The sequence below is a fragment of the Danio aesculapii genome, chromosome 17, assembly GCF_903798145.1.
Source record: "Danio aesculapii chromosome 17, fDanAes4.1, whole genome shotgun sequence".
Classification (NCBI taxonomy): Eukaryota; Metazoa; Chordata; class Actinopteri; order Cypriniformes; family Danionidae; genus Danio; species Danio aesculapii.
In genome coordinates, this window is record NC_079451.1 from 19,992,555 (window position 1) to 20,007,920 (window position 15,366).

The window sequence follows — 15,366 nt, forward strand, 5'->3', positions numbered from 1 at the left end:
TTTGGGGCTTATTCTAAAGTAATGTCAGTAATGTTCGATTTTTCAATTAACAATTTGCCTTTTCAGTATTTAGTTTTATTCATTATTTTTTATATTTCAATTCATTCATTCATTTTCAACAGCTTTCCGGGGCCGGGTCGAGGGGGCAGCAGCCTTAGGAGAGAACCCCAGACTGCCCTCTCCCCATACACTTCCTCTAGCTTCTCCGGGGAGATCCCGGGGCTCCCCAGGCCAGCCGAGAGACATAGTCCCTCCAGCTTGTCCTGGGTCTTCCCCGAGGCCTCCTCCCGGTGGGACATCCCTGGAACACCTCCCTAGATAGGCGTTCAGGAGGCATCCGAAACTGATGCCTGAGCCACCTCAGCTGACCTCTCGATGTGGAGGAGCAGCGGCTCTACTCCGAGCACCCTCACCCTCGCCCCGCCACCCTGTGAAGGACAATCATTTCAGCCGTTTGTATCCGAGATCTTGTCCTTTCAGTCATGACCCAAAGCTCATGACCATAGGTGAGAGTCGGAACGTAGATTGACCGGTAAATCGAGAGATTTGCCTTTCAGCTCAGCTCCTTCTTTACCACAACGAAGCAGTATATCAACCGCATTACTGCTGCCCCTGAACCAATCTGCCTGTCAATCTCACGTTCCATCATTCCCTCACTCCTGATCAAAACCCCAAGATACTTGAACTCCTTCACCTGGGGTCAGGAATTTCCTCCAACCTGGAGATGGCAAACCACCTTTTCCCAGTGGAGCACCATGGCCTCAGACTCGGAGGTGCTGATTCTCATCCCAGCCGGGTCACACTCGGCACCAAACCACCCCAGTGCAGTCATATTTAATTCCAATTTTTAGCTTTATTTAATTTGACAAAATCTTCTTTGCAGTTTTACTTTTCGTATTTCAGTTTGTCATGTTTTCATTTATCTTTTTCTTATCCAGAGTTAGTTTCAGCAAATAAATGTTTTCCCCCTTTAGTTTCCACACTTTTTGCACTTCAGAGTATTTCAAATTTCAATTGACTATCCATCTAATCTCAGTCATCAATAAAGTTCAGTATTGTTTTGTCTTCATTTTACTCAGTAATTTTGCCACTTTATTTGTTCAGTTTCATCCAAAAAGTGTATTTAATTTCAGCTAATTTAATGTAAATAATTAATAATTCAATACAGTTACTGAGATACAAATATACAGACTACAATACATAATCCGGCTCTCCAATATAACTATGGCAAGTCAATATTAAAGGAAGGAAAGAAACAGAAAGAAAAAAAACACAAGCCATAATATTGGTTTATAAAATGTAATTTTTAAGCATGTTACATAACATACATAGGGCATAAAACATTTTCACAAGGCTTTTGTGAGACTAAAATCCGTGGGAAATTTAAAAAAGAGAGAAAGAGAAAAAAAAATCAACCACATACACAATAGAAAAAAGACAGAAAGGAGAAACGAAACATAATAATAATAATAGTGGTCCAATCTATAATGACACTCTCTGGACAACCACACACACCTGCGCACAAAGCGTTACAAACACAACTCCAATATTAGCAAGGTGGCACTGCAATGTTTTTAAGTCAACAACACAAACTCACTCGTTCCCGCTCTTCTCCAGTTCCCAGCCAGAGCGTGATGTATAATCCTATTCACTTAAACCTGACCATCAGCGAATAAACCGTGCCACAGATAGTGTCAGAATTGGTCTGCATGCTAGTGGGGAACCGCTAACTCGACAGGTTCACTTTGAACGTAGCATTACTAAAAACAAGATCAAATCAAAAGATGCCCTAAGTTGCCTTACAAATGGTTTTAACGTCTATGGATGATCTCGATGTCCATTAAATAAGAGCAAACGGGACACTGAACAGGCCGAAATCAAGTGAAAAATAAAACAGAAACTAAATATCTTATTAAACCGGAGGACCGTCAGATACTACATAACCACTGCAGATTAGCTAATATTTCCAAGTAAAATCTCAAATGCGATTTGAAACGTACACCATTTCAGCAAGTGTCGTCGTCGTCGTCTTTTTTTTTTTGTTTATAATTTAATTTCCATATCGAACTATCTAAAGCGTGACTGACCACTGGTTTTCGGTGGACGTGCACAACCCGCGGTAGTGCTGAGGTGAGACGGGTAAAGAGTGTTAAAGTACAACATACAGTAGGTGTTAACTAAATCAGTGTTTCTCAACCACGCTCCTGGAGGACCAGCAAGCTCTGCACATTTTCCAGATCTCCTAAACCAAACACACCTGATTCAGATCATCAGCTCATTAGCAGAGCCTGAAATGGGTGCGACAGAGACGACACACGAAAACCTGCAGTGCTGGTGGTCCTCCAGGAACGTGGTTGAGAAACACTGAACTAAATGCTTTAATATCCCTGCAATTATTATTATTATTATTTTTTTTTAGTCTCAGACTTACCTGTGATGAAATGCATGTCCTTATTTTATTTTTTATTTATTCATTAATTTATTTTCTTTCAGTTAACTATCACTTTAAGATTATACGCTTGTATAAAATGACACTAGTCATACTTTTTTTTTTTAACTACAGCAGAAACTGCACATTATGGAAGGCCAAGACAAACCGACTAAGGGAACAAGGGTTTCTCCCCGTATATCTTTCTTTTCTTGTCCAGAAGCTGCACTGTGAAAAGACTAAATGATTCTTTCTCTTTTTTTTCATAAACAGCTCTTCATTATTAATCATGTGTTTGATCTTTACTGGAGGAATTCAGACATGGAGTGAGAAGGAATGGAGATGTGTAAAAAGGTTGTTTGTCGTTGTTGAAGAAGCGAGTGTTTAGTTCTCTCCTCCCTCGCCTCCTTCCCCCTCATCCGGTGCGTTGTCAGATGTCCATAACTGGTGGAAGAGAACAAAAAACAATCATTAACTGATGAAGGCAGAACACACTCTGAACACAGCTATCTAGTAGTATATATATTCATTCACTCATTCATTTATTTTTAGCTTAGTCCCTTTATTAATCTGGGGTCGCCACAGCGGAATGAATTGCCAACTTATCCAGCACATGTTTTATGCAGCGGATGCCCTTCCAGCCGCAACCCATTACTGGGAAACACACATACACTCTTGCACACACTAACATACACTACAGCCAATTTAGTTTATTCAGTTCACCTATAGCGCATGTCTTTGGACTGTAGGGGAAACTGGAGCACCCGGAGAAAACCCACACGAACACAGGGAGAACATGCAAACTCCACACAGAAATGCCCACTGACCCGGCCGGGCTCGAACCAGCGACCTTCTTGCTGTGAGGTGATTGTGCTACCCACTGCGCCACGGTGCTGCCTACTATATATATTTTATTAAAATATTTTCAGGTTTATTTGTTCAACATATTCCTGATATAGCTTATTTTTATCTTAGTTACTAGTATTAGTACTTCATCTTATTTTATTTAGCCATTGTGATTGCTTTTTATCAGTCAACGTTTTAATTTATTCATTCGTTCATTCATTCATTTTCTTTTCGGCTTAATCCCTTTATTAATCTGGAGTCGCCACAGCGGATTGAACCGCCAACTTATCCAGCATTTGTTTTATGCAGCGGTTGCCCTTCCAGCTGCAACCCACACTTATTCACACACACATACACTACAGAAAATTTTGCCTACCCAATTCACCTGTACCACATGTCTTTAGACTGTGGGGGGAAACCGGAGCACATGGAGGAAACCCACGCGAACACAGGGAGAACATGCAAACTCCACACAGAAACGCCAACTGACCCAGCCGAGGCTTGAACCAGCAACCTTCTTGCTGTGAGGCGACAGCACTACCTACTGCGCCACTGCACCGCCCCCGTTTTAATTCATTTTGTCATTTTTTTTCTTGATTTTTAAAAAAAAAAAAATTTTTCTGTTTCTATTTGTTTAATTTCTTATTGTTAAATCTATTTCTAAGTAGGGATGTAACGATTCACCTGACTCCTGATTTGATTCACAATACTAATCTAGTGATACGATTTAGTCACGATTTTTAAACAAAAGTATTTGAAACAAATTTAAGGTGAACAAGAGCCCTTTCATTAGCCTTTTCTCTAATGCTGCACATTTTTGCAAAATATAATATATTTTCTGCCATAACCAAATTGCCATTTAAAAAATAAAAAAAGAAATAAAAAAAAGAAATAAAAAAAAGAAATAATAATACAAACTAAAGAAGACTATTAATATAAACAAATTTAAACTCTGATTGTGCTGGGATTTTACATTTTAAAAAAGAAATATCAGAATATCTCTGTTTTCTGACATAAGCTGAGGTCTTTTCTCATTTACAATGTCCCCTGCTGATGAAAAAACTCTTTCACCGGGGACTGAGATGGTTGGTGTGCAGAGGAAAGCCTTGCATAAACCAGAGAGCAGTGCGTACAGAGGTGGTCAACAGGCCCTCTGATCCAGGGCACTGGCCAATGGCATCAAATACTGATTATAAAACTATATAGTAGGACAGAAACAGGAGTTGAACATGATTATGAAGGTGAATAATATTGTATAAATAATTAGTATAAGTATCAGTGTGATACACTTATAAAGAGATACTCTTAAACATTTTTAAATATTCAATACTAAAAAGCAAATTATTAAAATATTGATAAACTAATTTGAAAAGGAGAGGATAAAAATAATCTAATACCTGCCTCTGTAAAAGAGCAACTTTAGTCTGAAAAACATCTTCACACTTTCGCTATGAAAACACTGATGCACCGTGTGATCTACATGGCTCTCGTCAGAACAAACGGAGCTGCAAATCATCCGGGCCGCGTGGTTTGGCTTATTAATAGTTTTTTGCGTATAGACATCTGTGACAGTAGTTTCTCACTGTGCTGACAGTTTCACATGTGCATATTTGTTCTTCTGTTAGTGTAAGTGAACGTATTTTTGCAGTATTTGCACTAGGCATGGGCTGGTATAAGATTCTGCCGGTATGATAACCTTAGATAAAAATATTACGGTTTCACGGTATTGTGATTACTGCTCTGAAATATATTCTTTTTAAATGCCTGGGTATAAATATCAACTTAGATATAAATGGCCCTGGGAGTAAGTATTTTAGTTGGTTTTAATATTTCTATTTAATCTCATCTTTATTTTAATTTGAGCATTTTTTGGTTTATCATTTTAGTTTTTCACATTATTTCATTTAGTTTGGTCATTTCTATTTTATTTCAGCTTTATTTTAGTTTTATTTCAGCAATTTTACACCTTAAAATATGACAGAAGTATGTTGATGTACTACAATTAAGAATTTAAAGCTATAACTGAAATAGAAACTTTTTGTTAACTGAATAAAGCTTAAATAGAAATTCTTGTAGCTAAAATATATAACAAATACATTGTTTTCCATTCCATATTTTAATTTTAATGAACAAAAATATTTATTTCACTTTAATTTGTTTTAGTACTGCAACTTATTCCAATTGACGGGTTTGTTTTTCACTCAGTGTTTATATTTTATTTGAATTCACCAAAAAATCCGTTTGTTTTTATTAACTCATTTTGGCTGCATTTACACTGCACTGTTCAAGTGACCCAATTCCGATTTTTTTTCTCCCATGTGGCACAGATCGGATATGGCCCATGTACGTGTAAGCAGGATCAAATCACATGGATTCCCATTTACTCAAATCAGATTCAGGCCTTGTTCATATGTGGAAATTTATCCGATATGAATCGGATCTGTGTTCTCGTGTCTGCAATGTAAGCAGGTACATCAGATTTTTACCTATCAATGCGAATCGCGCGTCATTAAAAACCGTAGCGAATGACGTCTGAAACTTTCTTTTCAGAATCTCATACACGAGGACTTAAACAGCTTTCATATTGTCATATAGCACAGGTATTTAAGCATTTTAACGAGAGCGCGAGAGCGCAATGTCCGCCACGTAACCAATATAAACTAATATAAAACTAGTGCATGCATCACGTGCGTAAATCACGCCATGGACATGACATTAAGATGCCTAAAGGTTTAAAAAAAAAAGCCTATATGTCAAAAGAAGATGGATAAATGAGAACCTTTCTGTCATGAACTATAGTAAAACAGCCTGTCAAAAGCTGCCAACAGATTACATACAGAAACAGAGAAAAGAGCACTCTTTAATTATCAGCTGTTAGTCAGCGCCCGCTCTTTTTTTTCCTGGTCATTGCCCCTTTGCCGTGTGCTGTGTAAATGCAGACGATCGGATACTAGTCACTTTTAAAAGATGATGTAAGCAGGTCAAAAAAATCGGATACAGTCACAAAATCGGAATTGACCATCAAGATCTGCAGTGTAAATGCAGCTTTAAGTCAACTTCAGCTTATTTCAGTCAAAAAAAAAAAAACATTTCATTAATCCAATTGTTTCAATAAGAAAAATAATACTAACAATGAAAACTATGGCCATTTTTCTCTACCGATCTATTAAACTGCATTTTTAAATCCTTTTGCTTTCGCATTTCCACAGCACATCACACCACCACTCCATTAAATCAGCATCTGGCCACGTTTTCCCTCAGAAGTGCCTGTGTAAAAGTATAAATGTGTGCTGTGACTCACTGTGAGGTTGTCTCTCAGTAGCTGCATGATAAGAGTGCTGTCTTTATAGGACTCTTCATTCAGAGTATCCAGCTCTGCTATGGCCTCATCGAAAGCCTACATTTGAACGGAAAACACTCGCGGTTAAAAATAAAACATGTCTACATCCACAGGGGACAGCAAGCACGGTCATCAGGAACGTACCTGTTTAGCAAGAGAGCAGGCCTTTTCTGGGGAGTTGAGGATCTCGTAGAAGAAGACCGAGAAGTTGAGAGCGAGACCCAGACGAATGGGGTGTGTGGGCTGCATCTCTGTCTTGCTGATATCAAACGCTTTCTGGTAAGCATCCTGAGAGTTCTCTATGGTTGCTGGGAAAAAAACACAAAAAAACGGCTTTGTAAGGCATATCGAGTACAATAATGTCAACAGTAAGGGGTTGTTTGAGGCTAGCGGAGCTTTAACTACTGCGTTGAACATTGCTTTGGTTATATCTTACATTTATTTTGTTGTTGTTCTTGTAATATGACTTAACTTACATTATCTAGCTTGTTCAATATTTGTACAAAAGTCGATCATACTTTGAAAGTGTTTAATAAGTGATGTCTTGCATGTTTGTTGACATAATTTCACATGAGTTGTATTAGATTTGCTTTATAATTTGTACCTTTTACAACTGTTTTTTTATTTAAGTAATGTAATGCATATAAATAATTAGTGCCGGACAAAAATGAATCACGTTTGATCGCATCCAAAATAACATTTATTTTGACACAACATATGCATGTATATTTATTATGTACAGTCGAAGTCAGAATTATTAACTTAAATTTTAACTTAATATTAACTTAAATTAAATTAATTTTTTTTAAATATTTCCCAAATGATGTTTAACAGAGCAAGGAAATTTTCACAGTATGTCTGATAATATTTTTTCTTCTGGAGAAAGTCTTATTTGTTTTATTTTGGCTAGAATAAAAGCAGTTTTTCATTTTTTAAAAACCATTTTAAGGTCAAAATTATTAACTCCTTTAAGCTATATATATTTTCCGATAGTCTACAGTCTATGAGTTATTAAAACTATTATGATTAGAAATGTGTTGAAAAAGTTTGTGTGTGTATCACATATACATAATGAATATATATAATACACACACACACACACACACACACACACACACACGTATATTATGTCAAAAATGTTTATTTTGTATGCGATCAAAAGCAAATCTTTGCTCAGCACTATAAAAAATATATACTATAAACACGTTTCTTGCATAAAACCGGGTTTCTGTACGTTTTCGCAAAGGTAATTTAAGGCTTTAAAGATTTGTGCATACCAGGACTAACATGTAACACCTAGAGATTAAACAACGGGTGTTAATGTGAGTGTGCACATCAACGCACAAAACACCAGGGCTAAAAGTGTAAAAATAAAAAACTCTGGCTCATTTTCTTTGGTTTGAGATGCTGCGTCAAAACATTCAATTAGGGCTGTGACAATAAATCAATGCTGCAATTCACAGACTGCATTGTGATTCTCGCTTGAATAATTCTTAGCTCACCAGATGGCGCTGTTTACTTAACCAACTCTGCCAATCCTTTCACCTATCACTCGAACGCAAACAACCGTTAATAAAGTTAATGATTTAATGAAAATGTTTAAGTGAATTGCAACAGTGTTCATAGTGAGCTGTGTGCAATAGGATATATGCACAGCTAGTGTTTCTTCCCATACGGGTAAACTTCCTTTGAAAGCTTAATGTGACTTTTTAAAATTGTATACAGTTCCTTTTACAGCATTGATGCTGTAATGTAATTAAAATATAATCAGTTAAATAGACTTCAGAGTTCATTAAGTTGTATTAGAGTAAAACGAGATGAAAAGCCATGTACACATACACCCATCAGGATTAGCAGGCTAGCGCAGAAGCTCCATTGAAAATACCGGGGTAAAATAAATGTTCATATTTTAAAGACATGGCTCAAAAAGTAATTTAATGCAGTGTTTCTTAAACATTCTGAGACCCACTTTATATTGGATATCAATCAGGCAGTGGAGATTGTTGATTTTTAAAGAAAACAGAGCTTAAACGTGCTGATTTTGTAACGGCATACAGTTCACCGTAAACGATTGACCTGGGTTACTAAATTAAATATAAAAATTAAAAGTCCTACCACATACTTCTGCATATATCCTATTACAGTACATAACCGAATGCACAAGCATTCTTTGTGCTCATGAAGAGTGAACGATTCAAAACTAGCCTGGAGCTCAGAATCGATTCCAGAGAGAATCGCGACGCACTTCAGAAAGAAGAACTGATTCATGAATATCCATTTGATTACACTGATTTATTGTCCCAACCCTACATTAAATATACAGTGCCTATAGAAAATCGTCATACCCCTTTGAAATATTTACTTCATGTCATACAGCCTGAAATCAAATCACCTTACAAATAATTTTTCCAGCCTTTGAAATGTTTTGTAGCTTTTTTTCTAACCTGTAGCCTTCTACAACTTTATCCTGAAAAAAGAGATTTTTTCAACACATTTCTAAACATAATAGTTTTAATAACTCATCTCTAATAACTGATTTATTTTATCTTTGCCATGATGACAGTAAATAATATTTGACTAGACATTTTCAAGACACTTCTATCTAGCTTAAAGTGACATTTAAAGGCTTATCTATGCTAATTAGGCATATTAGGTAAATTATGCAAATCATTGAATAATGATAGTTTGTTCTGTAGACTATCGAAAACAAAATTACTTAAGGGGGATAATAATTTTGACCTTAAAATGATTTTTAATAAATTAAACACTTCTTTTATTCTAGCCGAAATAAAACAAATAAGATTTTCTCCAGAAGAAAAAAAAATATTTTAGGAAATACAGTGAAAAATTCTTTGCTCTATTAAACATAATTTGGAAACTAAAAAAAAAATTCAGAGGAGGGGTTAATAATTTTGACTTCAACTGTATATGAACACATTTAATTATTAATAACTGTATTGGTAAATTAATAAATACTGCTATAGCAAATTTTTGACTTGCACATATAAAAATGTGTACACTGGTTAAAGAAAATCCTTACTGTTGCGACCTACAAAGCTCAAATGATGAAATCAGAAAGAGTATCTGTAGTGAGCAGATAATGATCGGTCTATACTCCGACACGAGACAAACTTCCCCTTGTTTAGATGTTTCCAGTTACATCATACTAAGGAAAGTCCAGTCCTCCGTTTCACAGAAGCATGTCTGTAAAAGCCACTAAACCAGCAGCCGTGCATTCTTACCTTTCTTGTCGTCTCCTGCAGCCACTTCAGCCAGGTATCTGTAGTAGTCACCCTTCATCTTCAGGTAGAAGACTTTGCTCTCGGGATTTGAGGAATTCTCAATTAAATATTTGTTCAGAAGCTCCTGTAAGAAAAAAAAAACAAATGAAAGAAATTAAGCAAAAGTGTACTTCATTTGTTACATGTACATAAGAGTCCGTAAGAACAAATTTTGTCACCCGAGTAGCAGTATTTGTATCTCTATATAACATTTGAAGAGAAAAAGCTCAGATACTGGTTGAGAATGAATCTTTCTAGAGTGCATGTGTGTGAGGAATTAACTCAAAGACTTTATACAGATGAAGTCAGAATTATTCAGTTTTAGACTCAAATTATTCCGAATATTTCTGTTTTAAATATTTCCCAAATGATGTTTAACAGAGCAAGGAAATTTTCACAGTATGTCTGATAATATTTTTTCTTCTGGAAAAAGTCTTATTTGATTTATTTCGGCTGGAATAAAAGCAGTTTTTAATTTTAAACACCATTTTGAGGTCAAAATTATTAGCCCCTTTAAGCTATATATTTTTTCGATAGTCTACAGAACAAACCATCGTTATATAATAACTTGCCTAATTACCCTATCCTGCCTAGTTAACCTAATTAACCTAGATAAGCTTTTAAATGTCACTTTAAGCTGAATAGAAGTGTCTTGAAAAATATCTAGTCAAATATTATTTACTGTCATCATGGCAAAGATAAAATAAATCAGTTATTAGAGATGAGTTATTAAAACTATTATGTTTAGAAACGTAAAAAAAAAACTTCTCTCCGTTAAACAGAAATGGGGGACAAAAATAAATAGGGGGCGAATAATTCAGGGAGGCTAACATATATCTGAATTCAACTGTTTATATAAATACATGGTGTACTGAAAATAACCTGAATCAAATGTGCATATATGTTAACAAATAATGAAAAAATGAAGTGAAAATTCAGCCTTTAGTAGAGCTGGGCCGATAAATGATATTATATCGTATCGCGATAAAATGTATGTTAATAACAATAAGCTCTGGACTTTTTTTTACTCTATATTGATCTAAGAGCCAATCACACCGCAGAAATGTGCATCAATGGGAATTTTTGCCACCGACAATTTATCGGCCATAAATGTTATGCCGTTTAATGGACCCTCTAATTTTTGCAGCTTCAGTCATTGTTGAGGTACTCTTTTAAATCTGGAAGCATTAACTTATAACTAAATACATATCGTTATTAGTCAAAATGGAAAATAATTGTAGCGATTGCATTTTTGCCAAATCGCCCAGCCCTAGCCTTTAGTTAGGGCTGCGCCGATAAACTATATTATATCGAATCGCGATAAAATTTCTGTCAATAACAATAATAATAAACTCTGGGCTTTGATCTAAGAGCCAATCACACAGCAGAAATGTGCAACAATGGGAATCTAAAAGTGTGATGATATGACAGATGTACAGAATTTTCGGCCACTGAAAATTTATTGTCCAAAATCTGGAAGCATTAACAACTTGTATCAAAATATCTATCGTTATCGGTCAATATGGAAAATAATTATCAAGATTGCATTTTTGCATCGGCGCCAGTAGTGTAGTGGTTAGTGCGTCGACACATGCACTCCAGTGCTCACAACGACCCGAGTTTGATTCCGCCTCGTGGTCCTATGCCAATCCTTCCCCTCTCTCTGCTTTCCTGTCAGTTCTCTCTACTTTCCTATCCAGTAAAGGTGAAAACCCCGAAAAAATAATTATAAAAAAAAAAAAGATTACATTTTTGCCATATCGCCCAGCCCTACATATTAGAGCGCATGATTCTGAATAAACAGTTGTTTTATATCTGCTTTTCATGTCTGTTTAAAATAAAGATTTACAAAAAAGTTATTTACTAAATGTTCTAAACTATTTCTTTTGCTGAACTCTGTTTTATATTATGTTTATATCATTTACATTAAGATTTGAAAAAATAATAGCTTCAATAAATGATTTATTCATTCACTCTACTCATTACTGGATAAAACAGATTTTGGGAGATCTTTGGAACGAATTATGCACTGACAAATACATTTTTCATTGGAACTCAAGACATCAGTGTTTATATCTCAACTATAACCATTTATCTCAGCACTACTGTGACATGTGAAACTTTAGTAACCCAGAAATAATAATACTGGTTAAATAATCCCTTGAGATGCGAAGCACATCCGCTCTTGACAGCTCTGGAAGTAAATAATAATATAATAACTCTAATGCTGAAACGGTTAAGGCGTTTTAGAACAACCAAAACAACATTTCAGATGTTTTACCAACCCAGGTTCATTCTGAAAACATAGTCCCGCAGGCGTTTCTGGAGACCGCGAATTATGTAGCTGGTGGTACGTATGGCTGCATAAAATTTTTTTTAAACGAACGATAAGGGGCGGTGTGACGCCGTTCCTGAAAACGTGGTAAAAATCAGATGAGGGCTTTTCTTTTTCTAGACGGCTTTTGTAAATCGTTGGTTGGGTTTAGGGAAGTAAGTGGGTGGGCGGGTCAATCGATAAAATTGGTTGGGTTTAGGAAAGGAGGAGAGTGGGTCTGTCGATTGGTTGGCCGGCCAGTCATTCAGCCAGTCAGACAGACGTTCGGTCGACAGAGGTCTGTGGTGGGTATACGCGAGAAAAGCAGGCGCGAACGGCACTCCCGAGAGAAATTTGAGATTTGAAAAAGCGGACGCAAAGGCCTGTCGTGAATTGATGAAAACAAAAACTACAAAAATACATACATTCCGGGACGTATTTCGCAGTCTTTAGAAACGTCGACAGGACGTTTTCAGAATGAGCCTGGGTTGCGTTTTACAGTGTGCTCAGACTGCTGGTTTTGTCCATTCACACACATTTTTATCATCACATGATCTCTTTTAACAAAAACACATGACCTTTTTTAATGCGCATACTGAAATTTGTTCGGTAAAAGTGTTTCCATCGTAGTTTATGCGCATCTTTTCTCATCGAATAAAAAGTTTATCTCATCAGTTATGCACATACGTTTTTTTATGCGCCTATCCAAAATGTGCATAAAAATAGGTGGATGGAAAGTAGCTTATGTGACAAACGCATATTTAAATGTACTGGTGTGATTATATAAAGTTTGATAAAAATATTCAAATCATGAACATGTGGAATTAATATTTCATGGATGTCTGGATCAAAAAAAACAATCTTTTAAACAAATAACTCTGAAGCTAGGCCATATTTACACTCTTTCTTCATGTCACTTCTTTAGGCCCTAAAAATCTCATAAAGCACAAGGTGAGTGACCTTTAATAAAGGCTAAACATCAGCTCATCCTCCTGTTAGTGCCATTTCCACACTGAATCGAAAGATGGTATGGGATTTTTCCTCCAAACTTCACTTTAGTCCAGGATTAAGCTTAATCTGGGTCTCAGAGACTTGCCCCTAACACTGTAGTTCCGTCTTTCAGTCTAAGACTGTTTCAGCAGTAATCTGTGTCAGTGAAAGCAGCAGCTTTAAGGCACGGCTAAACACCAGATTAGCCACCACACCAAGGATGAGAAAGATTAGCACAGAACAGCCAACACAACATCACAGCTCCTTATCTCACTGTTGCCCTGTTTCCACCTGCTATAAACATAAGGTCTGTCCCATTTTTGCATTATTCTACACTATTTTGTAGAATAAATAGTATAAGTAGTGCATTAACACTGAAAGTTTAAAACAGTGCATTTTCAAATACCCAGATGATGCACTTATTCAACTGTTTATAAGTGTGAATCGACACCACTTCATGCACTCAATGGCCATAGTAGAGCTATTTGGCATGGAGTTGGATTACTTTTATTTTGGATTGTGCAAGACAAATTCTTCAACACGAAAGATTATGCTGCCTCCTCCAGAAGGTGAATGAAGTTGTACTCATAACAGGTACTATTTGGTAGTTTGGTCACTCATTAAACAAAGTCTGGGAAATGGTTTGAATTTTGATTTAGTAAAAAACGATGGCATTAAACTCATCCACTACATGGTTGAGTCAACAAGTACATAAGTGGATAGTGTATAAATGCATGGTGTGCTATTTAGAACGCAACTATAGGTTATCAGGGATTCGATCATAGTCCTCATTACATCTTAAACTACTGTCTCTTGTGGTCATAGCCTCTTTTCCACTATAGAGGTGAATGGTTCTCTTAGCTTAACCATTTTATTCCATGCCATTCTGGTCCAGTTAACATGAAAACAGTTGAATTTTCCATGATGTTGCTGATCATAAGCTCTTTGGAATGTTATACAAATGCGTCACTCATTGTCAATATAGCTGTTTACAAGTGTATTGTAAACAGCTCTATGAACAATAATCAGGTATTACGTTTTTTTATATTATATTTACTTCGATAAATAATAGACAAAAAAGAACACTACTGCATAACCAGCTATAGAGAAACTGGCAGCAAGGCAACAGATTGGAAATGTAACACACACACGCGCACTCTATCTGCAAAGATCAGCCAAGACCAGTTTGTAATTGTGCTGTGTCATACCAGGTTCTTGTAGATATACAACTGGAATCGTAACCGACTGTTCTTAGAACCGTTTGGCTCCACAGAGAAAAAGCAGTTAATGTGTGCTCAGATTTTGTCAATTTTATTTTGTCCCATTCTACATCAATTTTAAACTCTGTAGCTATGTGTCTATCTAGCACTGTGCAGTAATGCACATTTTAAAGTAGTGCATCAAGTGAATTCAGAAAAAGAATTCCTGAAATTACAAAAATGTTTTCAGCGCTCGCTTTAGCCGAATTTGGCCTTGTCTGACAAAGAGTTCACGTGAATAATGGTAAATGTAAATGCTTGTGCCAAGTAAATTCTGAAATAGTGGACATTAAACCAATGTGAACATCATCAGCCACATGAAAAACCTGATGGAAACACACCAAATTTACATTTGGTTCATTAATATTATTATTTTGGTAACTTTTTAAAAGATTTGCTTTACATTAAGATAGAAACTAAGTATATAAAAAAAAAAAAAAATATATATATATATATATATATATATATATATATATATATATATATATATAGCTCATGAATACCATCGATTAAACAAACCTATGCTATAAGGCTTACAAGCTAGTTGGAATTTTTAATTGTGTGGATGGAAACTATACACTTTCAATCCTGATCCATGTGTTTTGGTTCAACGAAGCAAAGTATGAACATCTTATTTTATTAAACTGTCTCATAACAATCACATGAGATTGTAGCATATATACAACTACATCTGAAAATGGCTAAATGTGCACAAACTACTGTAGGTTTTAGACACTTTTTAAACCTATTTGTAATGTCGTCCACTTATGATAAGATTAATGACAGGTCAGAAATGCACCATAAAGAGTTGAATATTTCTCTCCATCCTCCTACACTTCACTGAAATCTGCTTCTGTCTCACAAATATTAAAAAACATAAATCACCATGAAACAGATCAGCTCAAATC

The 15,366-nt window shown here is 35.9% G+C and overlaps 1 protein-coding gene across 1 annotated transcript in view; it reads right to left on the reverse strand.

Moving 5' to 3' along the window:
• Positions 1-1,285: 1,285 nt before the first annotated feature.
• The window catches only part of ywhaqb (tyrosine 3-monooxygenase/tryptophan 5-monooxygenase activation protein, theta polypeptide b), a 29,952-nt gene continuing 15,871 nt past the window's right edge, over positions 1,286-15,366 (reverse strand). The window contains exons 3-6 of the mRNA XM_056476537.1: positions 9,857-9,980; positions 6,759-6,922; positions 6,576-6,671; positions 1,286-2,872 (exon numbers count right to left, since the gene is read on the reverse strand). Coding sequence (XP_056332512.1) covers positions 2,813-2,872; positions 6,576-6,671; positions 6,759-6,922; positions 9,857-9,980 — 444 coding nt within the window. The 3' untranslated portion in view covers positions 1,286-2,812. The remainder of the gene's footprint in view (positions 2,873-6,575; positions 6,672-6,758; positions 6,923-9,856; positions 9,981-15,366) is intronic.